General features: G+C 49.0%; 1 protein-coding gene across 3 annotated transcripts; it reads left to right on the top strand.

The window, feature by feature from the left end:
* The first annotated feature begins 479 nt into the window (after nt 1-479).
* On the top strand, nt 480-24,408 carry TBCEL (tubulin folding cofactor E like). 3 transcript variants are annotated; one of them, XM_035346371.1, is made up of 8 exons: nt 480-605; nt 7,008-7,157; nt 9,380-9,519; nt 12,199-12,380; nt 13,410-13,666; nt 15,739-15,865; nt 16,315-16,431; nt 21,154-24,408. In XM_035346371.1, exons 1-8 carry the CDS (start codon nt 503-505, stop codon nt 21,470-21,472), a joined length of 1,395 nt encoding a protein of 464 aa, XP_035202262.1. In that variant the 5' UTR covers nt 480-502; the 3' UTR covers nt 21,473-24,408. The 3 variants fall into 3 exon arrangements, with proteins under 3 accessions (XP_035202262.1, XP_035202263.1, XP_035202264.1); XM_035346372.1 differs by lacking the exon at nt 480-605 and adding an exon at nt 3,206-3,337; XM_035346373.1 differs by lacking the exon at nt 480-605 and adding an exon at nt 3,249-3,337 and having other exon boundaries at nt 7,011-7,157.
* The last annotated feature ends 1,450 nt before the right edge of the window (nt 24,409-25,858 follow it).

The following is a 25,858-nucleotide window of genomic DNA, read 5'->3' as shown; positions in this document are numbered from 1 at the left end:
AAGCAAAAGGATCAAAAAGCAAAAGAAAAGTAGAAAATTGCATATGTTTCAACTCTCCCCCCATCTTCCCCTAAAAACCTCTGGTGATTTCAAGGGGGGGGGGGGAAATTATTCAGGTAAGGAACAGTCTGCTGGATGCTCCTGCCACTGCTGATGCCATTAGTTCATCGTGCAACCCTACACAGTTCTGCGATCTCGGTGTGTCCCCATGCATGACACTGATGCTGCTTTCCTGGGCCCAGCGAGTTCATTATCAGTGTCAGCTGGGAATTAATTGGGTTTAGGTGCCTCAGACTTGAATGAGGCCTGCTTGTTTTTTAATTATTTAACATTTTGAGTAAGTAGCTGTTTGATTTTTTTTTTTAATTTAATTTTATTTATTTATTTTATTTTTTTACAGCCTGTGTTTGATCCTCTGCCTCAGGAACTTTTTCAGAATATATGCATTTTATTTTTTATATATATATATTTTTTTTTCCCTGAAAGATCTGCTCTATATCTGATGGGATTGAAATTCAGGGAGTCTGGGGATTGTATTCTGGCTGTTAGCAGTGGTTCCCTTCTGGCCTTGGTGTGTACAAACCTGGGTGCCGGCTCAGACCCTGGTCAGTGCCACCCTTGTTGGTGGGCGATGTTTATTTGTGGCACATGAGAAGCAAGAGTCATGGGGGAAGGACTGTGACGGGAACTTTTTCAGATATTGAGGACGTTTTTCCTGGTGAGGATGATCATGTCCAGCTCTAAACATATGATAATAATGAAATGGGGCTTGGATTGCTCTGTCACAACATGGATCTCACTGGACTGAGGGCACGAACTAGCTCCAGCATCGATGAGAGCCGCTGTAGGTATCCCCTGCCCGAGCAGACGTGGAGGGAGCAAGTCAAGAGGTGACTGCCGTTCCCATGGCCCTTTTAATTCTTGGGGAAGGTGGCTGTGGGAAAGAGGGGAGCCTGCCAGCAAGGGTCACCCATGGCTGTAAAGGCTTTGGCAAGAAAATACTTGTCTCCTAAAGAGGAGTAGATTGAGACCCATCAAACTTATTTCCCTTGAACAATGAGGCAGGCAACAGATAAGTGCATTCAATCAGGGCTAGCCTGGGCTGAATTCAAACTGGCACCTAGAGGTGAAAGCCTATATTGTGTTACCAGTTCTCCGACTTGTACAGTCCCCATTAAGATTGTCTTTAATTTAGGCCAGGGAATGCACCAGTCACTTTCTCACACTTGCAGCACTGACGCAGCGGAGGTTAACACAGAGATCTGCTATTATCTGCCTGATCTGTAACTATAGAAAGCAGCAACTAAAGTGTATTTCAAACCCAAATGTAGCCTGCTGGTGCCAGTTACCAGCTAAAGTATGCTCTTTCTCCCTTCTAGCAACTAAATAGCACAGGTAAGCTCTGGAAAAAAAAAAAAAAAAAAAAAAAAAAAAAAGTGGTTTGTTAGAAAAAGTGTAGCCTCTGAATGTAATGGAGTTCTTTATCTCACTGAAACAGATACGAGAAGTAGTGGGGAAAGGAAAACCAAGCAGAGACAAAGCTCTCTCCGGAATGTATAAAAAGAACCAAATAAGCCATTCAGATCATGCGGGTAGATGTTTCTTTAACAGAGCGTTAGCAAGGCAATGTTCATCTCTGCTGGCCTGCCTAGGAACAAAATAAAACCAATGTTGTGTCAACAGGGTAATAAGAAAGAACACCAAAGTGTTTTTCTCTGTGTTAAAGAGAAATCAGGCCCATGAAAGCCATGCATATATTTCAGCAGTGACAGCTCGGGCTCAGAAGCAGCGCAGCTTACTGCCGCAAGGAGCCTGGGGTTGACAGGGTAGCACACAACAGAATTGTAAGGAGATACTGCATGTGATTTGGACTGTGTTACCTGAAAACCCTGACACCTTTCACATAGCAGCAATGGTAGAATTTGCCCCAGGATGCACAGCAATAATGTGAATCTTTCATAATCCTGCATCAGGCAATGTTGGGCAGTAACTAAGTCTCCACCAGAGTCTTAAAGATGCATACCCAATACTTTATGTAAAAAGCTGCTGTGTGGGAACACAGTCCAAGCATCGAAACAGGGAAAAGGAGACAAAAAAAAAAGCTGAATTTTAGGAATGGTAATAGGCTGGGGCACTTTTCATTTGGCTTAATGCAGCTTTTAACTTTGCAGTTGGTGCTTAGATAATGTGCTGACAACTCTAACTCTGCCAGTGGTCTGCCCGAGGCTTGCTTTGCTTCTTGGGATGGGTGTTTGCTGTTGAAGTATCCTCAGCTGAACTGGGTTAGCTCTGGATGCCCCAAAAGAATCACCTCCTCAGCCTAGCATGAGTTGTTGGATGCCTGCTTAGTTTCCTGACCATAAACCTGTGGATACAAGCCTATGGCATTGGCCAGAATGGGGCAGGAGCTGCACAACAGGGCAGGAGTTAACCCAGGCTGTCATCCCCTGGGGCTGATGCTGAGCATGCTCTTCCTTTTTTTTCCTGCTGCTGTGCTCAGCCAGGTGGCAGAGCATGGGTAAATCCAGGTGGTAAGGCACAGGACGAGGCAGTATCTGTGGTGTGAGAGGCTGGGCAGGGCTGGCAGCTGGGAACATCCCTGCCTGCAGCAGGACTTTCAGGCATTTCTGACCTTCCTTGTCACCCTAGCGAGGATAAGGTGGGAAGCTGCGGAGGCGTGCTGCCATTCAGGGTCCTCCGCTGTGGCCTTCCCTCACCAGATTTACCATCACGCCTTGACCAGACACCACACAAGGGATAAAAAAGACGAGAAACAGGCGAACTGGTTATGTGGGACTGCATGTTTCTGGCAAGGGCTTGTAGCCAGGTCCATGCAGGACAGGCCTAGGCTGTTTGTGAAAGTGATGTCATGTGTGTAGCATGCATGTCACCCTACGGTCTGTGTTTATGCACTGGGACGTGGTTTGTGTTTTATGCACTGGGATGCGGCTTGTGTTTGTGCACTGGGATACGGTTCATGTTTTAGACACTGGGATGTGGTTGGTGTTGATACACTGGGACACGGTTTGGCTTTTATGCACTGGGACGTGATTTCTGTTTATGCACCGGGACACGGTTTGTGTCTGTGTGTTTATGCCCCACCACCGAGCACACCACGACTCCCCCCCCCCCCCCCCCCCCCCCCCCCCCCGGTGCGTGCCACCAGCACCGCGCCTCACGCAACAACCAGGCCGCGCGGCGGGGACGGGCATCCCCGTCACCATGGCAACCGCGGCCGGCCCGTGTCACGTGCCGGGGGGAGGAAGAGGCATCACGTGATGTTTGGCTACCGCCGAGCTCCTTCCGGGTCGATGCGGGACGCGGCCGGCGGGCCTGGGTGAGCGGGGCCGGGCGGGGGGGGGAGGAAGAGGAGGGGGGGAGGAAGGTGAGGAGGAGGAGGAGAAGGAGAAGGAGGGAAGGGGAGGAGGAGGCCGGGGTGAGCCCCCCCGTGGGGTCTTTGCCCCCAGGCTTGGCTTCCTGTGGGGCTGCAGGGGCCGAGACTCGCTTTGGGGCCGTTTCTGGCAGTTTTGGGGCCCGACTGTCCCGCTGCGGTGGCCCAGGGCCTCCCCGGCCCTGCCTGCCTGTGGTCGTCCCCGTCCAACAGCGCCTCGAAAATAAAGTCTTGGGGTGGTAGCTTGGGCTAAAATGAAGTCTTGGGCTGCGTTCTGGGGGTGTTTGTGCTGTACGGGCGCTCCCCACGCTCTGTTCCCCACCTGTACGGACCTGTCAGCGGGCCTGGCTGGCCGCAGCCCATGCTGCTTCCACTAAATGTTTCCATTCTCCTCCACAAACCCGCTCCCGAGTCGTTCAGGTGGCTCTGGAGCCTACAAACCCGCTCCCCAGGTGGCTCTGGAGCCCGCAGACCCGCTCCAGTGTGGCTCTGGACAATGCCATTAACGTTATCGTTCTCTTCCAGGGGCTCTTGTGCTCCTGGTTGCCTTCCAGCCCTGCCACGGAAATATTTCTGGTGTCCTCCTTTCTCTTCACCCCCCTGGCTGCAGCAGCCCGGTGGGTGTCCCTCAGATCTCCTCTTCACAGACGCTTGGCAGTGTCGCTGGAGCCACAGCCTTCCAGCAGAGCTTAAATATAATCAACAAAGACTTCTTGTCAACATCTTCCAGAGACCGAGGACGTCTCTTGCAGTCTGTGCTGTCACTTAGAAAACCCGGGGTTATTTTAGGATAGGAGCTGTTCTTGCGCCATCAGTAGGACACCGCTCAGGAATGGGCACCTTGCAAATTGCACTGCTCTGCTCTCGTGCAGGCAGCATCCGCGTGCAATGCGTCACGCTTCCCTTGCGTCTTCGTTGCTCCTAAGTAATGGTGGTGATTCAGAGGAGCCACGTGTGCGACGGGTTATTACGGTTAATGCGAAGTCTGACGAGGAGGGTAGTAGAGAACAACTGCCCCGACGTTATTGTCCCCTGGCAATGGCATTGGCTTGCAAAACTAAAGCTTGAGAAAGACCATTTTTGTAATTTAAAGACGCTAAATGTGTCTGTCATTTGATGTTTGTTTCAGTTCTGGAGTATTTTCCTATTGCAGCTGAAAATGTGATTTTTTTTTTTTTTCCCCCTAGTTTGATGTCAGAGTGACTTTATCGTGTGGAGTTCCCAGCTGGATGTTTGCTCAGCAGATAAGCAGGAACGGAGGAGGTAGAAAAGCTGCGTGAAGGACAGAAAGCGTTGTGTGTGAGGGAGTTCTCTGATTTTGGGCCCAGGAGGGCTGCACGTGTGCTTAGAAAGCAGCAGCTGTCTGTCCTACGATACCAAGCAGCAAAGCCGCTCTGGATCGAGGGTCTGCCGGCCTAAAGCCTTGGCTGTCTGCGCAAGTTGTGCCTGCCACATGCTGAGTGGTGTGGTGTGAAGTTCAATACCTTGTTCCTGACACACACTCTGCTTTCTGGATTTCATTTTCAGTTGTAGCTGCATATTGACCAGGGGCAGGAAGCAGCAAGTTAAGGCTGAGCTGTGAGTTGGCCAAGTTGTAGAGGGCTAAAAAAAGGCGTGCTTCTTTTAGATTAGCAAGCCTAATCCTTTCAGTTTTGTGCTTGTAGCATGTGAACTATGTATAGTACATAAAAAATTACAGCAGGGGTCTGACAGCTGGCGTCTTATTATATCAAAGTCTTTTGTGATGGGGGACTTCTACGTAGTATGATCAGGAAGAAATGAAGTAGAGCTTGTTGAGCAGGTGAGTCTCAGCAAGGGGAGCCTGAACCCTAGCTAAATCTTCTTGGTTTAAGATTTTATACCTGCCATGGCCGGTAATAAATGTAAGGGAAAGTTGTGGAAGACAGGAATTGTAATCCCGCATTGGTTACCAACATCATTTTCGACGTCGGTGTGGTGTCCCCCATGAACAAAAGGTTTCTGGCAGGGGTCCTGCAGGTGCAGGTTGATGTATGTGCCTACCTGAGCGGGGTTTTCTGGGTGTTCTCAAAACGTAGTTGTGCAGATCTTAGCGGAAACGTTGCTCCAAGTGTTTGCTGTTGGAAGCATGCAGTTGTTCCCTGCGAGCTTCTGCCCTGTGCTGTGGGTTTCTTCTCCACGTCCACGGGAGGTAGCAGGCCCAGCTTTGGAGTGCAAGACCTCTGTGAAATATGGGAATGCCGTGGTTCCCTTTCTTTTACAAGCTTGCCTCCTTGATTATCCAGAATAATCCAAAAGGCCAAGCTCAGAGTGTGTGCAGGAAAGTAGGACAGATGAGCTTCGTTCCTGCCGGGGCGCAACCGAGTGCCAGCCACCACGGCGTCCTTGTGCCAAGTACACTTCCAGCTGACGCTCGATATCTTTCTAGGCAGGGCAGCAGCCCCTGGTATCCCGAGTCCTTTTTCCCGTGCTGTTCCGTTCCGTGGCATGCGTAGATATGAAGGGCATCTTTATCTTCAAGATCCATTCAGCAGCTGCAAACCCAAATTGGCAGGACTTTCTCTTTGGACCGGCCACGTGATGTATCCTGTGTGCGTGAGAGCCCCGTGTGACACAGCTGTTGTGGTCGAAGGAGAAGCCCAGGTTTGCAAGCAGGGGGGAAGAACTGGAGTTCTTGGCCAGTGTCAGAGGAGGAGTGCTGCTGCTGCTTTTCAGGCCAGGACTTGGTTTGCGTGAGGCATCGCTCTCAGTAAGGATGAGACCCCTGAGAGATCCTCGGTGATTTTACTCTCGAACTCGAGCACTTCCATGTCACCCCGTGGGCCAGCTGATTGAAGTCTTGCTAGCAGAGGCTGTTGAGCTGTTTACTGCATTGGCCGGATTTTAAAAAACAAACCATAAGTTGCTTTGCATGGTGTCTTTATAAGCGAGTAGGGTGCTTTGGATTCTTTTTCTCTTTCCTTTTTTTCCCCATCCAAAAAGTTACGGCTGAAGCCATCACCTTCATTTTAGCCTGAAAGGCAGGCACCTCTGGGCTGAAGCCCCTCTGTGTCACTCAGGTGTAATCAGGGTGCATCGTAATCTGTCAGAGCAAATGGCTGGGGGTAAGTATTGGTGACAAAAGAGTTGTTTTACATCAGGGCGTAAAGATCAGGCCATAACTTGAGCACGCAGCAATTAGGATCCCCAACACCGATCTTGCCTAACGGTCCTGAGTTAGAGAGTAGGGAAGTGACAGGATGAAAATACCCTTTCAGGCAACCTCTTGCTTGAGCATAAACAGCTCTTTGCTCTTTCCCCATCCCTGCCACCCTACAAGTGTGTTTGAGAATATATACATGAAAACCTCACAGTCCTCTTGCGAGACACAGAAGTAAAATCTTTTGCAGCTTGAAGTCTATTGTTAGCTCTCTGTTTTTGTTCTTTTGGTTTTAATCTGTTTCTTTTTCTTATTTTGGTCTCCCCCCACAAGTAACTGTAATCTTAAATTTGAGGCCTGTTAGACTAACCTGCAGGTGAGAAGAATTAAAATGTGTGACCCAGCTGGTCCCTTTGTGTCCTGTGTTCCCAAAGCCCGCTGTTGGAGGCGATGATCAGTTGCTGACTGTTTGTATGCCCTGTTTTCTCTCTTAACTAGAAGTCCAAGAAAGGAGCATGGACCAGCCCAGCGGAAGGAGTTTCATGCAAGTTCTTTGTGAGAAATACAGCCCTGAGAACTTCCCTTATCGTCGTGGGCCTGGGATGGGCGTGCATGTCCCCGCAACTCCGCAGGGTTCACCTATGAAAGGTAGGAGGAGCCTGTGGCATGTCAGGTGGGATCAGTTTCTCACTTGCTGTTGCTGATATTGAAAGGAGAATTGCCCTGAATTGCCTAGGGAAAAAAAAATCATGCTGTATTATACGAGAGAGCTGAGAGACTGTATTCTAACAAAGACTGAAAGTGGATCTGGTGCCTGAAGTCCTACCACCTTCCTTGTCAGCACAGCAGAATCAGAATCTTTGTGATGAAAAATGGAAATAAGGCCTTGTGCAGCATCAAGTTTTGAGGGCTAGGCAGTCCCTGCTGCTTTTTTTTTCAGCCTAGTGATATTAACTGCTTTATTAGCAGCTGTAGCAACGCTCATTCTGGCAGAGATGGCTTAACAAATGCAAAAAATCTTGATCCAAATGTGAGGTTACTCCATATGCCAGCAGTATCACGTAGTGCCATCAGCTTGCATTGATGTCTGCAGGTACAGAGGGAGTCCAGTGCACATGGGACTGGATTTTACGTCAATCCAAGGGATGAGCTGCAGAATCTCCAGCAAGACCCTTTTTGTGACGAGTGGCTCAAGGGAATTTGTGGTTTGCTTTGGCTCTCTTCTCAAGGCATCAACTTATCTCTGAGGCTGCTTTTGCTGACCTAGTGGAGAAATCCTCTCTCTCCTTTGCTTCTGACCTTACTGCCTGAAGGCACTTTCAGACAGATGCGTGTCTCGAGTGCTGTGCTGCTCATGTACGTCCTTCAGCCTTCTGGACTGCAGAATCTATGTTGCTATTTCACGTTCTTTGAACTGGATCAGTTTGACACCCTTTAGTCTTCCCTCCAGCTCTGATGTTAGCGTTTGGTTCTCTGTTTGTACAGATGACTCCGAGACGCCCATTTATCCCACCAAGCTGCCGCTTCTTTGTTTAACCTCTTGCCCATGTTGAGTTGTAAGTCTAGTTTAATTTTCCGTCAGGTCAATTTGTATCATGACCAGCCCCAGAGGGGAAAATGGCCATGGAAGTTAGCTGGGTGAAATGTACAGTAACTGAGTTTGACAGAGGAGAAAAAGGGGCCTGAGTTCAGCTGAGGATAAAACGTACAGCATGTCACTCAAAATTAACACAAACAGAAATTCAGCCTGATGGAATATGCAGCCAGTGCCCTCTCTCCTGTGTGCCAGCACACACCCACCTGGGTTGTTTAGATGAGGAAAACAAAGCGCTTGTTTGTAAGTCTTAGAGTGTGATTGAGATGTGACCTGCAAGTGCATCACAACTAGGTCCCAAAGTACAACACTCTCTTTGAAAAAAGCCTAACGCTAGTGAGCAAAATAAAACAGAAAACTCAGATCACTCCAATTATTGTCTGCTCTGAGAATCCCTTTCTGTTCATGTAGCTGTCAAGGAGAGAAAAAGAAAAAGGAACATCTTTTTAGGAGAAAGCTTGTTGCTAAATTTTAGCAGGTTTTGATACTCAGCAGAGATGAGAGCGCTGTATTGTATGTGAAAAAGAGTAAGCCTGATGACTTGCCTTGCCTGAATTTGGATTTCTTGGGTTGACATGGTTTCCTGTGACAAATCCATACCTTTTTAGTTTGTCATGGTTTGGCCTTAGCAAATCAAGCCGTGACTGTGCTCTAAGTCCTTGTCTGCGAAATAACTCCAAGAATGTTTACCTGCATGAGGAGAGACCAAAGCGAAACTGAAGCAGAAACGTAAAAGGCAGAGCAGAGACCTACACTTCTCGATAGCTGAAAAGGAAGAGCTTAGAAAAGAAATGTTTAAATATATCCTTGCCCGAAGTGGGCTCGTTACAGAAGGATAAGGAAGTCTGGCTCTGTGCAGCTGACAGCCTGGCTAGTCCTGTATCCTATCTGCAGCAGCAGGTGCCTGAGGAAGAGCACAAGTTCTGGCAAGAACTGATATGAGGCTGACTGTAAGCTACAAAGGACTGGCCTGTCCCTGCTGCTGTGCTGCGGACAGAAATGTGTGTAGTAACTGAAGAGCATCGGTCCTGCTGGTATGGCACGTTTAGATGCAAGAAGGCTTCCTGGTTTATGTCGGTCACTTCTCGTAACATCTGTATTCATCCCAGTTTCTCTTAAATGCATGGAAATTGTGGAATTTCTGGTAGATCCTTTTTTTTTTTTGGCTGAATTTCACACTTAACTTGATTGCACTTGCTGAGATGAAGGGGTTGTGCTCAGTAACTAAGAAACGTGATACTGACCATAGGGCATCTTTTCTTCTACCCTCTTTCAGATCGTCTCAACCTTCCAAGCGTGCTGGTACTGAACAGCTGTGGCATAACCTGTGCAGGAGATGAGAACGAAATCGCCGCCTTCTGTGCTCATGTGTCCGAACTAGATCTTTCTGACAATAAACTGGAAGACTGGCATGAGGTAAAATGGTTACGTGTGCGTCTTTCTGAATAGCTTTGATGACTACTGTTATGACAGCAAATGCATCACAGGTTATAAGAGTACTTCATTCATATAAAGGAGTTAAATTTCTGTTTATTTTGTGGGTTCTTTCTATCATCTGTGAAGATGATGCTTATTTACTTTGACAACTACAGAGCCATAAACTTGATGAATTTAATCCGTTTGGGCACTTGACTCCATTTGCCTCGTGACTTATGATCTTGGCCTGTGGGTGACAAATATATATTTTTTATCGTGCAAGGCGCTGGAGCTGGCATTTCAAAAGTCACGAGGTTAATGAGCAGTGCGGTTTTTAACAGAGTAAGAACCAAGGAGGTCTGAGGAATGGGAGTCGGTTCCCAGCTTTGCCACTGATCCTGTGATGCTGGGCAAGGTATTTATTTATTCTCTCTCCTCTTTCGCTTTTGGCATCTGCAGAACAGGTTCAATAACATTTATATCAAAGGACATTTTTAAAGCCTCATTAATTAATGCTAAACGCTATTGTAAAATGCTCTGAAGTGCTTGGCTGGAATATGCTTGATAAATGCAACGTAACATGAGTAAAATAATCGCAGTCTGAGCAGCTGGGGTCATGCACAAGCTGCATGCCTCGCACCCTGCTGTTTGTTCACTCTTTAGGCTGTCCCTGGACAGCACAAGTTGCTGGCTTCCGCATGAACTGCGGAAAAGCAGGAAATGAAAGGTTTTCCATGCTCTTTGGCCCCTTCCTCTGAAGCGGGATTAGGTTTTCTTAGCCTGGCTCCAGCAGATAACTATCTAAGTGGCTCTTAAAAACTGCCGGTGATGGGGATTCCAGACCCCCATGTAGCCTGTTCCCATGCTTAGCTAATAACTTCATAGCCTAAACCACGTAACTTAAATCTCCCATGCTGCAAATTAAGGGAATTGCTTGCTGCCCTGTGCTCAGCAGACACGGAGGAGAATTTGGTGCTGTTCCCTTCTTGACAGCCTTTATACTCACAAAGGTATAAGCACTTTCCTGTCTCCTTTTCCAATTTTAGGATAACATTGAAAAAAATCCAGTTAGTCCTTCCTTTGTTTTTAGGCCATTTCTTTCTAAATCCTGTATTGTTTTTCTCGCTGTGATGTGCTTCCACTTTGCCTACTCTGTTATTAAAGCATAGAGCCCAAAGCATGACCTCACCTGAGCTGAGGCTTCGTTAGTGCAGAGCGAGGCAGGGTAATTGCCTCCAGCATCACGTATGTAATGCATGAATTAAGGCTTTGCAAGAGACAATTATCCTTTGCTAGCATCTGGGCCCTGCTGTGTGCCTGTGTGTCTTCCCAAATCTCCTCCCATCCCAGTCGCTTTGTGGAGTGGGGCTCTCCAGCCAGGTGTTTTGTGACCCCTAAGTGTTTTCTCAGTGAATGCCTTTTCCCAACTCCGACTGTCCTTGAACTGCACTTCCATCTTCTGGCTTTCAGGTGGCTTTGCTTTGGCCTCTGGTCTTGTACAGCAGCCTGAAAGCAGCCCTCCCACCTTAGCATCATCCACGGATTACGAAAACACAGAGCGTTCAATTGTTTTGCCAATTGACAACATAACGAGCAGCATTCTGCTAGAGAATGCCCTCGGTATGTCCGCTAGTTCTGTATTGAACTCGTAACTGAGAGTGATATTCCAGGGCCTGTAAGTCCCCAGTTTGCCTACGTGACGGGCATGCAGAGGGCACCAGGCGCTGTCGTTCCATTAGGTGACTTGTCACTGAATCAGTTACCCAGCCGAAGAGGAAAATTAGATCGACGTGATGTGTTCTTTACAAATTGGTGCCGCCTGGCCGTTCTGGTCACTGAATCATTTTTAGGTGGCCACAAATTGATCATTTAAATAACCTCTTCTGGTATCTTGCTGGGTATTGGCGGTATCTAGGTCAGCACCTGCCCGTATCACACGATCCATTATGCATCCTGCACTCCAGCTCCGTACCTCATTGCCTCTGGTTTTTCCTTTTCTGCATCTTTCTTCCTTACCCCTCTCCTCCCGTGCCCTCGGGTACACAGATATTACACACAGAAAGTAGCCCCAAGCATTGGTACCTAATGCTTGGATTGATTGTAAGAAAGCTGCTGTTTTCAGGGCAATGGGATCAAATAAGGAATTCATCGTGTGCGTACGATGAGCTTCTATCTCTCATGGCTGGCAAAACAGCGAGGGCTGTGGCTAGTGGGGAGCAGTGGAAAGGTGAGTAGAAAGTGGAAAAGTGATCAGTGACGGCCACAAACTCAAGGGATGTGCCCGTGGCCCCCCCGCCAAAAGAGGGATGTGGCAGCTCCCTGAGCTACTGGCTCCTCTCCTGTGCTGCTGCTCGAGCGTGGTGCTCAGGTGGATTTTATGACCTCTCCCAAGAGCCTTGCTTTCTCTTATCAAGCTCCTCCAAGAGTGTAATTAAATGAACTGTTGAGGTGAATGAGCAATTAACCAATCAATCTAGATCAGTGAATAGCTGGAGTATGAATTGCAGGTAGTTATCCAAAAGCCTTGTTTCCCCCATGCCCCCCCATATCATTTCCTTGACTCGTGGTCATTCCGAAGGGTCTCCTTTTGGAAATGGGATATTGTTGCTCGAGGTCTGATTACTCCCTGATACACATTTCTTTCTCTTTTTTTTTTTTTTCTCTTCCCTCCCCACTTAGGTCAGTAAAATTGTGTCCAACGTTCCCCACCTGGAGTTTCTAAACTTGAGTTCCAACCCTCTCAGTTTGTCCGTTTTAGAGCGAAGGTGTGCTGGGTCTTTCGCTGGTGTTCGCAAGCTTGTGCTCAACAACAGCAAAGCTTCCTGGGAAACAGTCCACACAATCCTGCAGGAATTACCAGAGTAAGTTTCATCAAATCGCGCGGAGAGGGGTGTGAGGAAGCAAGCGTGATCGCTAGTGAAAACAGAATTTCTTTGGGAGCTTGGGAACTGGCCAGGGGAATGCTTTACAGCATCGTAAAAGCTCAACTTGTGCGGTGCTGCAAAGCCCACCAAGGCTTCTCCTCCAAACCTAAAGATGGGTGTTGAGAGATTGCTAATGATGCTGGCAGTGAGGGAGGCGACACGCTTGCTTGTGAGTCACTGCAGAATGAATGGTGCAGCGCATACCTGTACTAATAGCTTTGGAATGGGATGGAAATCCGAGGCTCTGGCCCCCTGTCAAGTAATATTTCATCGTGCTCTGCTGTGCAAATGTGTTCGTTTCTGTGGTTTGGCCACGGTCCACCTTAGCAATGGCAGTCAGCTTCGCCAGACGTCCTCGGTGGCTTTAGTTTGATATCAGATTCCTCTTCTTACAGCTTTTAAGGGGAGATGATGGCAGCCGTACGTCCCCTGTGGCCAGCATACGTTGAACAGGGATTAGGGGAGGCAGTTTAGTTGTCTGAAAAGTTATTGGGACCTATTTTTTCTTTCTTGAATGGGAGTCATTGGCAAAACCAGTGATGTGGGGAAAAAGGATCAGCTATACGGTATAAAAGCACCTTTTAAAATTAAGTGGTGAGCACTGAGTGTAGGTACCAATCACCACTGGAGCTGGGTTGGTGGCTTGTTGGGCACAAATGTGGAACAGCCTCCCAGACAATCTGTTACAGCAGTAATACCACTAAAAGGATTTGGTGGGCCAGGGGGACGTGCGGAGCTATTTTTCATCTGCGGAGGAAGCTTACGGAGAGGAGCAGAGCGGAGATGTAGTTGAGATACCTCCATTTGGAGGTCTCAGAGGTCCTCTCTGCCCCAAGATTTCAGGTCACGTAGGAGCCGTTAAAGAAAGTTGTGTTAAAATCACGCGTGCATGTCCCTCTACCTGAGGTGGTAATCATTTCAAAAGGTACAATAAGATGATGATATGATCCTTCTTCCCCTTTGCAGCTTGGAGGAGCTCTTCCTGTGCCTTAATGACTATGAAACAGTGTCTTGTTCGCCCGTTTGCTGTCAGTCTCTCAAATTACTCCACATAACTGACAATAATCTTCAAGACTGGACTGAAATTCGAAAATTGGGGATTATGTTTCCATCACTGGACACACTTATTCTGGCTAACAACAACCTCACGACCATTGAAGAGACGGAAGATTCCCTAGCAAGGCTGTTCCCCAACTTGCGATCCATCAATTTGCACAAATCGGGTGAGTGCCTTGAACCAGGGCGCTTTTTGTTCTCGGTGGAAGTGATGGCAGATCAGGATATTTCCTCCCGGGTAGGTGAAAAACACACTCGCTTGGTGCCGATTGAAGTGCACGGGCCTGTTGCTGTGGCAGAGATGAATATGCCCGGTTACCTTCGGCCTGGGCTACCCTGGCAGATGCACTGAAGGGCACTGACCTGAGGAACGCAGCGTTAGGAAAGGAAAACAGGCAAGAAATCCACTTGCTCATTTCTGTTGGCTTTACCTGCTGCTTTTGGTAGTTAGTCATTACCTAAACGATGAGTCAGAGCAAGGTGGACTGGTGGTTATTCAAACTGGCAAAGGGCTTTTTTTCATTAGTAGTTTCCTTCCATTTCCTGGCCCTGCCCCAGGAGATTCTGGCTGGAGGAATGATAAATAAGTGCCCGGCAGTGCAGTGGATGAGAGAATCCCATTTGCTGTTCAATCTGTGTTTTATCTTGGGTGAAATGAGCGCATGTGTAGGTATGTGACACGTCGGACCGAGCGTACATCAGCCAAAGCTGTCGGGCAGCCGTGCTCAGTCACTAGAAGCTCGCCACAAGTTGTGCTCGAGGTTTCTTGACACTTCAGCCCCACAGATTTTCCAGCTGATACTCCAGAAAAAGCAATTGGTGGGTTGGGCAGCGCACCCTGTGCTTGGACAGAGGAAGCTGCATCAGGGCACTTGTGAGGTGGCAAGTACGGCCCAAGTTCTGCTGCAGAAGTACTTAATGCATCATCACCTTTTGTTCTCTACAGCTTTATATGCAGTGCAGCTGACAGTTAAGTGTTCACCGAGGTAGAAAGTACTTTGTTAGCGTGCTCTGCAATGCAAGCATCAAAGAATCCATATAAAAAAGGCTTAAAGCTAACCAGAGGAAGAAAAGCTTGTTAAGCTGGGTTTGGAAGCACCGTGTCACTGAGGAGCAAGTGCTCCCATGATAAGTAGTTTTGCAATTTTGATGCCAGGTCTGTAAGAACTCGGGGTTCTGCATTGCGTTTTGGTGGTTTGGGAACTGTGAGTTGAGTAGAGACCAGAAACAACAAAGCAGAGAATAATCTGGAGTACAGAGAGCTCCTGAGCTGCGATTGTTTTAAAATTGTCTCAGCAACCGAGGAGGCAAGCTAAGGAACTGAATGAAAACATTCAACGGTGATCAGAAAGGCATCAGACGGCAAGTTAGTGGATGTGAATGTGCTACAAAACAAGTTAGTGCACCAGGTATTGATGCAGGTGCTTGTGGACTCCTCTCTTTTGTTATTCTTCACTCCTTGAAATAGCATAAAGGACATTGGTACAGATGCTGATTGAGTATTTGTTATTTCTGCCTGTGTGTGCATTTTTTTTTTTTTACAGAAAGCTGCAGCACTCCAAAATTCTGTCATCTGAAGCACAAAAGGATATGCCCTCTTGAAACTGGCACCTCTTAGCAGACCCTTTTAGCTTAGTGGAGATCAGGAATGAGCTAACGATAATGGCTTTTTTTTACTGGCGTTGTAGCAGAACAGGGTCACAAAGGGATGAGGAGATTTTCCTGTTGGCGACATCAGTTCCTCCTTCAGATGTGGCCATTTCTCTGCAGTAGCTTTGTCCCACCTACGGGAGCTCTGTGGCTGATCAGAATTTTGTTTCTGCTCTGTGAAGAGCTCCTTCTTCTGAGCTGCTCTGTGATGCACAGTTTGGGCTTGAGTTTAGCATTTTCTGGCAGGCTTAAATGAGACCTTTACTTTTTTTTTTATCCAAAAGGTGGGGTGACTCTTTTTTTGGCATTTTCTTTACTGTATGAGCGAAGCTGGACGGTCTGTAAAAGCTCAGCTCCCAGCCATCCATACAGATCATCTATCCAGACCTGTACAGCAGCATGAGAGAATTTAAACTACTGCATCTTGCAAGGAAATGGAGATCTTTTTGCTCATGGCACGCTGAAAACCTGACTTCTCAAAGAAACTTCAGTTGACAATTGCCTGTAACATATGTTGTTTGTGTCTGATAGTCTCGGATACATAATTCATTACCTCTGTGTGTTTAAGTAAATCTTCTCTTCCAAGCAGGTCTGCATTGCTGGGAAGACATCGACAAGTTAAATTCTTTTCCCAAGCTCGAGGAAGTGAAATTACTAGGAATTCCTTTGCTGCAGTCCTACACCACCGAGGAACGCAGGAAGCTGCTAATAGCCAGGTCTGTTGGTTGTTTATTCCGCTCCGAGACGTGTTTCATGCCAATGAGCGGCTGGGAGCTGCTAATTGGAGGAAGAGGCTGTTAGGAGATGGGCTTTTGTATGAAATCACCACCCAGAAAGGCTGGAGCTGTTTTTTGCTGTTTCAGAAAGAAAGAGAGGAGTGGAAATTTGTAGCTTAACCTCTCAACTACCCAGAGAAGGTTTTGACTCTCATGCACACCTGTACACATCATGAGTTCATGTGATGGAATGGTAATGCTTGGTTCTGAACGTGCTTGGAGGCTGCACGGGATTCACTCTCTCTCCCTCTTGAGGGAGACAAGGCTAACTGGCAGGATTTTCCTGATGTTAACACTGCAGCACGTAGCTTCTGGGGGAGACTGTCCTGCTGGTCGCCCCGTCTGGGTTTCCCTTCTTGCTGACTGTATTTCTCGGTGTCTGCAAGCAGGTTGCCGTCTATCGTCAAGCTCAATGGGAGCATCGTTGCAGATGGGGAGCGAGAGGACTCGGAGCGATTCTTTATCCGATATTACATGGAGTTCCCAGAGGAGGAAGTCCCATTCAGGTACGAATCCATTGTCTTGGAATGGAGAACGGGAGAGAAAAGGCAGCGAGGCAAAAGGGAAGGTGACCAAGCAGTTGATGTTAAATGGGAAATCTGGGCTAGCTGGTCCATGAAAAAAACATCTCTCACACCCTTCCCGTCTTGCCCTCCTTCTGTTTTAGTTAATGCCGTGACATTAGAGTGTTGTCTGATGACTTGTAGAATCACTTCTGCGTGAAATTCAGTCTTAAAGTGTCCACATCAAGTGCCATTAAACAACATGACTGTTCACTTCATGATCTTCATTACTTCCTGGCCTCCCAGTGGCTAGCTTCATAACCCACCTGTGTTTGGGAGTCCCCAAAAGCCAGTTCAGATCATGCTCTCCGGTGCCAGGCCAGGGCGTCTAATTCTCTTGACCATCTGGTGTGTGGAATAAGGCTGGCAATGGGAAGCTGTCCCCTCACTTTGAAGCTTGCAAATCACAAGTCTGATGGTTTTTCCTTGCCAAAAAGTATGCCCAATGACCTGTTAATCTTAGTAAACTAATGAACTTTGGCAGCTGCTGTTCAGGCGGTATCTGCAGCAGCATCTACTTGCTGCTTCTTAATGGGCTGAGGAAGGATCGTGGAGTATCAAGCCACTGCCTTTATGTGCCTTTTGCCCTAGGACCCCCGTGTGCTTTTCGAACAGTGAAGCTTCAGAGCCCTTTCTTTACAGAAGGAGGGCAGGACAAGAGTGTGGGTGCGTGTGCGTGAGCTGGCAGGGGACAGACAGAGGTAGGAACGAAGGGAGGAGGAGAAGTTTGAAGGTATGGCTGGGTAGGGATGGCAAAGATGTGATCAGAATGTGTTTGGCGTTTACGCCGGTCAGTCAGTGTTTCTCTTAGCTTAACTCCTAGGTAAAACTGCCTCTTGTTTTTCGGAAGAGCTGTGTATGTGACCTGCCAGTACAGCGAGGGCATCAGAAGGCTGGAATGGGGAATTGAGGTCCCGGCGGTCTGTACGAATGCTAACAGGTCCAGCAATTGTAGTATTTGCTGAAGGCGTACTGGGGTCAGTTCTGAGGCGAAGGGTACTAATGTAGTCAGGGAGACAAGACAGCTGGAGATCCCTCCTGGGCCTTGTTCTAAGGACAAGTCCTGGCTTGTAATTTTAGAAGCTCTTGAAGCGGAAACAAAATGAAACAACGGTCGGAAGGGATAGCAGCACAGGCAGAAAATGCTGGGGAAAGGGAGGGGAAGGGGAGGCAGGGACCGTGAGCTCGTGGCACTGTTACTAGAATGGATTATTTTCAATAACATCTTATTTCTAAGAAAACTGGTTTATGTCTCAGTGTTCATGGCTCCAGAAGGAGAGAGAGCCGGGCAGGCGAGCCCGATGGCTGCAGCTGAGTCCTGCTCTTTGGCAGACAGGGCTCCGGGTGACTTGGAAAGGCAGCTGGGGAAAGGCAAAGCAGCACCACGCGCTGGAAGCGATGATTTCAGTTACAGACCAGGAGAGAAACTAAAGAGCAAGCAGCCCTTTGATCCTGGGACTGCCCTGAGCTCACAAGGAAGGGTTCGAGCAGGAGAGGGAAGGTAAATACCTAGCTGGTAGGCTCAGATCGTGTGTCTGCTTGTTGCTGCGGGCTTGTGTCTCTAGGCAGTGCAGTGACAGGTGCCTTGCGTGTACAGGAGCAATATATCGTGGAGAAGGATGGGCTGTGTGTGCCCATGGGCTGTGTGCCTGTGTAGTCACACGGTACCACGCACAGCTGGGTGCTTAGCATATTCTGGCCAGGTCAGAAATCACTAACACCTCACCCGTCCCATGAAGTTGGGCTGATCTTGACCAACAAGCTGTATGCTCTTACGGTACGATACAGGAGAATTACGTCTGCCCCTGATTCCTTAACCTTTAAGCACTGTTACTGTCCCTTTCTCAGTCAATGGCCTCTTTGTCTGAATCCCTTCAACTGTGCAGCGTATCCAGGAGACTTGTGCGGCCACTGAAGGGGGTTATTCTCTTCTGGAGGAATTGTGTGCCACTACGGGGTATTTCCTAATGAGGCTGCAGATGGCTGAGAGTGTCCCTAGTGCCGAGGGCCGGGTTCAGTCCCTGGCCCCGTGCACAGCAGCCCTAACAGGACCAGAAAGCTGGCAGCGGGATTTTGCACGTGCATGTGTTTTGCTAGAGCTTCCTCTGCTTTGCTCCAGCTCTAGTGTGGTCTCTCAAGGTGGTTTGTAATTAGAATCGAATCAGGACACACGCGCGTTGCTGCTGGGAGCACGGCATCTGCATTGCAGTGCTGCCTCAAGCGGAGGAAGGCGACACACTGGTGCTTGGAAAACACGTAAGTGAAGCAGCCCCCCTCAAGACTATCGAGGCATAACGTGCGACAAACAAACAGCGTGCTCTGCCACGGCAAGCCTCCCTGCTCGGGTTGCGTCTTTTCATGGGCTACAGCTCGAAGGGATCGGGGAAAAAGAGTGAAATGGGCAGGAATAATTCTCTCTGGCTGACATGAGTTAGGAAGGAGTGCTGAGCCTACAATCCGATATCGGCCGGCTTCTTGAGTGACGTCTTTGTGTCTGTGGGCTTTTAATGAGTCTTCGGCGTGTCTGGTCTGCTGTTTATCTGCAGAATATCAGAGGCACTTTTAGTCAGGCTCCGTTCTCCGGCATCCTCTTTGCTGGCAGCCAGTGTCTGTCAGGCTGCAAGGGCGATTACAGAAGTCTCCAGGGTGCCTATTACCAGGGTACGAGGGAACCAAATGAGCAGCATGCCTTTGTCCTTATTGATTTGAGGGGTTCCAGTCTTTCAGATTCCCAACTTCCTTTACAGACTGCAGTTAGTGGACAAGGAGCAGGCTGCAAAGCTTGTTCTGCCTTTCCTCAGTGTGAGAAAATAGCAGACAACATTGCCTGGTCCTCTGCGTATTTACAGCACAGGTTTGTGTGATCGTAGCCCATTCTTCTCCCTCTCAGCCTGCTGGAGGTTCATGTCTCTCTATATTCTCCCCACCATCAGTCCCGTTTGCTTTTAGCCTGTGTTTCAGGGAACTGCTGGGAACGCAGTCCCCTTCCAGCCGTGAGCCCTTGCAGTCCTGCAGACTCGCTGTCCCTGCCTCGCTGCTGTCGCGGGTAACGCACGAATTGCAGCAGCACTACAGTCAGCACGTGAGAAAGTGGCGTCAGTTCACAACGTGTGGAGTCGGTGAGAGTTTGAGACGTCCCAAAACAGGCTGAGGGCAGCAAGGGGAGGTTTGCTCCCTTCCCCATCTCCCGTCAGCTGTTTGCTGCTGGCCGCGTCCTTCTGGAGGTGGCAGAAGCAGCACTGCGATGAAGTCCTTCCCCTCGGTGACACATCAGCCAGTGCTTGTGCTCCCTGTGGGCATAGCCAGCAGGTGAAGTACTGCGACTGTGTTCTCCTCTCGGCACTAATGGCTCTTCCAAATCAGCCTGATCTATCAGCCAGGTGACTGTGAGAGCAGGGCAGCAGCCTGTGTTCGGACACTCAGCCCCAGTGAAGGCTCGGTGTGGCTGCGAGACGAGGGAAATCCTAGTGCCTCGAGGCCCTTACCTCACTCCCCAGCACACAGAGGGGCTGCTGTTCTCCAGGAACATTCCTGCCTCGAGCAGGACTCCCTGGGGTCACCTGTCCTGCCAGGTCCCATCATCTCTTGACAGGGGCAGTGACACAGCACCGATCACATTCGGCTCAGGCTCGGGTCGGGAACAAAAAGCTTTCTGTACGGCACGTAGTGGAGGGCCTCTGAAACGTTACCTTTCTCTGCAGCTCTCGGTCTTTGTCATTTCAATTACACCGTGGGTTGTGTTGCCTTTTTGCCCTTTTCCCAGCCAGGCAGGAGAGATGCTGCATCCCCACAGGGAGCTTTACCTGCTGAAGACAGCAGGAGGGTGAGAGAGGCTTTCCATTCAAGGGACGGCTCCCCGGGCTGGACCTTGGAGCCACTGCAGCTCTGCTGGTAAAATTCCCATGTCATTTCAGAGCACAATTAAAAGACCAGTTGGCAAGAAGTCCCCCATTTGTTCCCCATCAGCTTCCAAACCATGCAGGGGCTCACCTTTATCCAGCGATCTTGGTGTTCCCATCCTCAGTTACGACGTTTGGGACCTAGCTGTCCTCCTGGAAAATGGCAGGAATTTCTGACTATCAGGTCAGGCCATGAAGCCACAGGTCCAGGGAGTCTCAGCCGAGGGCTCTGTCACTTGTGGTACCTCTCGCTTGCTTATGGCACCCCTTAGGGAACTGTGTTCACTGCAGCAGGACATGCAGAGCCTTGCGAGTGTTGCGTCCTCTCTTCCTTGCCAATCCCGCTGTAGTCACGGTCGGTGTGTCTGAAACTGGAGGAGCCCGGCAGAGAACACCGCTGTTAAGTTTTCCTCGTAGAACTATTCTGAGACCAGTCAACTTGAACGTTTCGCCTGGTGCTGCCGTGCACCTGGGGGACTGCGAGACAAAGCGACTGCACTGGATGGGCTTTCTGCGTTGTATTTTCTCCTGCTCAGCGTCTGGCTTGAGAAATACTGCGTGCTCTGTGGAGCGTCAGGCTAGCAGAGGAGAAAACAGACTCCTGCCAAGCCCGATTTATTCCTGATGGATGTCTGCCTAGGTTGTCTGACTTGAATCAGGGGCAAACATCGCTTCATGTGATGAAAATACAGCTCCCTAATGTACCAGAGGGACTCTATATGAGGGACTGTACCTTAATTCTGGATTTGTTTTTTTTTTTCCTCAGGTATCACGAGCTGGTCACAAAGTATGGAAAGCTGGAGCCCTTGGCAGTCGTGGATCTTCGGCCGCAGAGCAGCGTGAAGGTGGAGGTGCACTTCCAGGACAAAGTAGAAGAGATGTCGATCCGTCTCGATCAGACTGTGGCAGAATTGAAGAAGCACTTAAAAACTGTGGTGCAGCTGTCAACAAGCAACATGCTGCTCTTCTACTTGGACCAGGAAGCTCCCTTTGGTCCCGAGGAGATGAAATACAGCTCACGAGCACTGCATTCCTACGGCATTCGGGATGGGGATAAAATTTATGTGGAGCCCAGAATGAAATAGCCTCTCTTGACCTTGTGCGTGCGTGTATGTGCACGCACGCACCCCACACGCCCACACACATGCATTTAAGGAGTTTTTTGCAAGGTTTTTATTTCAGTCGGTTGGTTGAGGTTTGGTTGTGTTTCTATAGCAGGTAATGTCATAGCCCAGAGAGAGTGCCCTGATCTGAGAACCATGCCCGCCATCCACTGCAGGTGACCTTGAGGTGACAATTGACTTCCATGCGTGTGTTTCAGTGTGTGCAATACCTTGAAGGTTTCTTTGATGCTCCGGTATACTCGTGATCTGGCATGAATGGTCAGTTGCTCAAGCTAAAGGATGCTAGGGCCCGTAAGGGTGAGGGTAGCTCGGTGCAGAACTTGACCTGTTTATTTTTTCTTTTTCTAAAAGAAGACATAATTTTTTTTTTTGGCCGAGCTATTCAACTGCAGCTTGAGCAAGCTGAAGAGTTTTATTTTCTTTCTGGGTGCTGTCTCTTAACCTTTTGTCACGCTCAAGTTCCCTGAAAAGATCTAAAACAGTATTCGGTTTGAATCAGAGCTCAGGTATTCAGCACGTCCACTTAGCTCCGCTGCTTGCTATGAGCGTGCAAGGTGGGGGAGAGAAGGAGACCCTGTTAGAAAGAAACAATTTCTGTTGGAAACGCATGCTTTATATCCCGTCCGTCCTATTCTGAGTGGTGAGAAGGAGGTTTGCTGTCTGGAACCGTGGCACATCGTGTCTGCAACCTGTAGCGCTGGCAGCCTGCAGGTAAAGGTAGCCCGGCCGTGTAGTCTGGGAAGTGAATTTTGGAAGGTGGTGGATTGGCGTTGCGTTCTTTGGAGTTGCTTCTAGGGTAACAGGTCAGAAAGGTGTTGAAGGGCACCTTCCCCAGTTGGCTAAGGAAACATCCCCACGATGCTGAAAGTTCTTCCAGTAAGCACTTAACCTTGCACCAGTTTGTACTGAAAGTGGAATGGCTAAAATTGCTCTCCTGGGAGAGAGCAAGGCTAGAGTTGAAGTTTGTTTGTTGATGTTGCACCAGAAATGAAACCTGGCACTTTCCCCGGGGACCCCTGGCTGTGGGGTCCCTCTTTAGGGTCCAAACTAGCAGAATGTGTTGACTCGGATCAGTTTCTTAGACGGTGAGTCCAAAAGCACCTATAGTCACGTTTATTGTAAAGCAGGTGTTCACTCTGTCAGCCTCCCCCACGTGCACCTCGTAGGCATTGTGTGCTGCTGCTTGAATTAGCCCCCTGTTCCTGCTGCAGAGCAGATTCCCTTTCCCGTGCGATGAAACCCTCACTCCTTGATATCTCCTGGAAATCAGACAGCCGTTTCACTCGACTGTGTCCTCCCTCGTTCCTCTGTCATCCTGACAAGTTGAAGACTTTTCACGTTGCCTGGTTATAAGAACTGCATAAAAGTTTTTGAAGCTGTGCAGCGAGGGCTCTTGTTACACACGAACTTCTGACCTTGATTTTGAAATGCTTCCTGTCCCCACGTGCACTTTCTTTCCCGAGATGCTTTTTGTCCATGCCACTGAGCTCCTTTATAGTCTCGGAGCTGTGTATTTCTCTTAATATTTTACCTAGTTTGTGGGGTGGGGTAGAATGGGGATAAATCATTACCACATAACCTTCAGGTTCAGGATGTAGGGACCGTTGGGAGGGGAGTAGTTCTGCATCCACAGCAACGATTAAAAATGAGAAGATTTAAGACAATTAATTACTCGTGCCTCATCCCCCGGCCAAAACCATCGATTTCCTGGCACCGTTGAGACGAGCAATAGGAGATGGAGCAAGAGTTGCCGTAGGTAGCACAGAGGCCGCGGCCCGTAGCTGCGGAGCCGTGTACCCGTAAAACAACCGAGCGGGGAGATGGCGGCAGTGTAACATAAGATGACGCTTTTATAAGCTAGAGCTTTACTGAAGATGTATTTTCCATTTGGGCAGTGAAAGGCATTTGCTGCCTTATAGCCGAACTCTTAAGCCAACACTTCTGTATGATATATACATAGATACGCATAGGAAAAGTTGTGTTTAATAAGATATTTTGTTATAAAACAAAGTTTTATGAAGATATGGTTGTTTAATATTAGAAGCCTATTTCTCCCGTTGACCTCCCGTTGAAGTGCGTTATATCCATCAGTCGCTGCATCGCCTGAGTTCAGCGACCAACGCAGATGGAAAGGGATCTCTGATCTGATTCCATAGAGCAGTAATGGCCTGTGTGGGTATATTTATGACATTGTAACTGGTATTAATGAGATGCTGTAATTATTGACCAACTTCCTCAGCACAATTAAATGTCTCGGTTGCAGAGAAGGAAATAAACAAAGTCCATGAAAGAATTGAATGGGATTTTAAAGAAGACCCAGATATGTGCTTGTAAGTTTGTTCGCCCACTGAAGGCTACGCTCGTCCACCTAGCGAGCCTTGCCGTCGCCACGCCGGCTCAGAACTGGCAGGAAACGATGGTTTTATTTATGGCGGGGCTGGCAGGAACTGGAAGATGGAAAAAGAGAACGCCTCGTGGCCTACGATGTCAACACGTGCTGAAGATTTGGCACTGCTGCCCAAATTGGCTCCCCTGATGTGTTTGAGGCTGCGAGAGCTGCGGTACAAATACTGGCTGCCTCGCCGCGTTGTTGGGGAAGGTTGTTCCTGGACGGCGTTCTCAAGCTGTTTGTGCAGTCGGCAGAGCACACCTTGGGGGAACCAAACCCATCGCTTGGCTTCCTGAGAACGAGCCACGTCCGAAGCCCAGGAACGATTTACGCATCCACACAGTTGACTTTGAAAAGTCGGGCAGAACGGCACGCAAGCAACGCACCAAAATGCCCTGAATTGGATTGCTTCCCTTCTGTAATACCTGTCGGGGAAGGGATGTGTGTTTGGGCAATGTTACTGCGTAGCAGGGCACCGTGGCTCGGGGATGAAGGGGAGGGCTGTGAACGAGAGGGGCTTTGGAGCTATCAATGAAGGAGGGTGCCGAGGTGGCAGGAGGCTCGCTCTAAATGCAGTGTCAAGAGGGGATGCATCCCGGTTTTGTTGATGTACCCGCGTTAGCAAAAGGTCCCTGGTTCTGTCACATTCCTTCTAGAAAGCAAAATACAGGCTTGCAAGCTTCTCTAGCTCTTGTGTCCTTTTATCCGAGCGCTACTTTTGTCAAGAACTGTTTTGTTGTTCATGCTAGTTCATGCATAAAAATCTGCCGCGGGCAGTCTGCGCAGTGGCAAAAGCACCTGGTTCGTCAGGAATTAGGTAACAGCTATATACCAAAGTTCTGCACGGCTCTGCGGATCGAGATCCGATGCTGCGCCGTTGTGTTTTTGGAGACGTTCCTACTGAATATCCTTGTTTTGACCAGATGTTGCAAGCGTATTGCTTAAACCGGCGACGCTATGAATATGCGCGGCGTGGCGGCCGTCCTCCGCTCCCTCCGTGTGGTTTGCCACCAGTTTGCTTGGGGGATGCCCGCATCCACCTGGTGGCAGACGATACAGAGCGGTCCACGGCGAGGCTCGGGACAGCTCGGGGAAGCTGTGCCCGGTGATGTTTTGGGGATAGGCTCTCGGTTTGCCCTCGCCTGCTCGGGTCTGCAGTCGCGCTGCCTCCACCCGTCGCCGTTTCTGCTTGTAAATGAGATTCCCGTTGGTGTGCAGATGGGAAAATGCAAACGATCTGCTGAAAGCAGCCCAGAGGCTAAAATATGTACTCCTGGCAGCTGTGCCACCCTCATCTGATTGTGGCGCTTCTGCAGGCAGTAGCGAGGCGCCGTCCCCAGAGCCGCATTCGAGGCGGCTGCGGCCATCTCGAGGAGTTGGACTCGACGAGCCTTATGGGGCCCTTCCAACTCGGGACATTATTCTGTGATCTCAGGCCTCTGCCGCTGTGATTGCTTTGCTGCACTTACTGGAAACTTCAAATATGATTTAAACATGAAGGTCTATTCTCGCGCCCTATTAATTATGCATCCGTATGTAATTTTAAAGAACAAGGGAAAACTGTCAGTCTATCGCAGTTTTTGTTCTGGGTTCTCTCATGGGGACTCCGCTTCCCGCGCCCACAATTTGCCTTCGGTTTGCTCGCAGACTTAGCAGTGGAATTCAGGCCACTTAGGTAATTGGTTTGGATCAGTTCAATAAACTTAAGTTTTTGCACAAAAAAAAAAAAAAAAATAGAGTGTCCTGAGCTTTGAACTTCTTGTTCGCTGAAGCAAAACGATTCCCTCTGCCTCACCCGTGCACCCCTGGGAGGGCGTGAGCTGCCGAGGCTTTTTGCTCCGCTAAGTGTTGGTGTGGGTGGTGCGGGCTCCTGGAATAAACCCTCACCAGGGCGTCCTCCTCGGGCTGAGTCCCACGAAATGGGAATGCCACGAGGCCGAGCGCTGCCTGCTGCGCCT

Source organism: Oxyura jamaicensis, chromosome 24, assembly GCF_011077185.1.
Source record: "Oxyura jamaicensis isolate SHBP4307 breed ruddy duck chromosome 24, BPBGC_Ojam_1.0, whole genome shotgun sequence".
NCBI lineage: Eukaryota > Metazoa > Chordata > Aves > Anseriformes > Anatidae > Oxyura > Oxyura jamaicensis.
The sequence above is the reverse complement of the archived record's forward strand: the minus strand, read 5'-3'. Positions and strand labels throughout refer to the sequence as shown.

Bases quoted from the DNA above. Each gene is read 5' to 3' on its own strand.
- TBCEL (XM_035346371.1), top strand. From the start codon at position 503: ATGGGATTGAAATTCAGGGAGTCTGGGGATTGTATTCTGGCTGTTAGC. The intron at 606-7,007 runs GTCAGTGCCACC...TCTCTTAACTAG, and splicing joins GGGTGCCGGCTCAGACCCTG to AAGTCCAAGAAAGGAGCATG. The intron at 12,381-13,409 runs GTAAGTTTCATC...TCCCCTTTGCAG, and splicing joins ATCCTGCAGGAATTACCAGA to CTTGGAGGAGCTCTTCCTGT.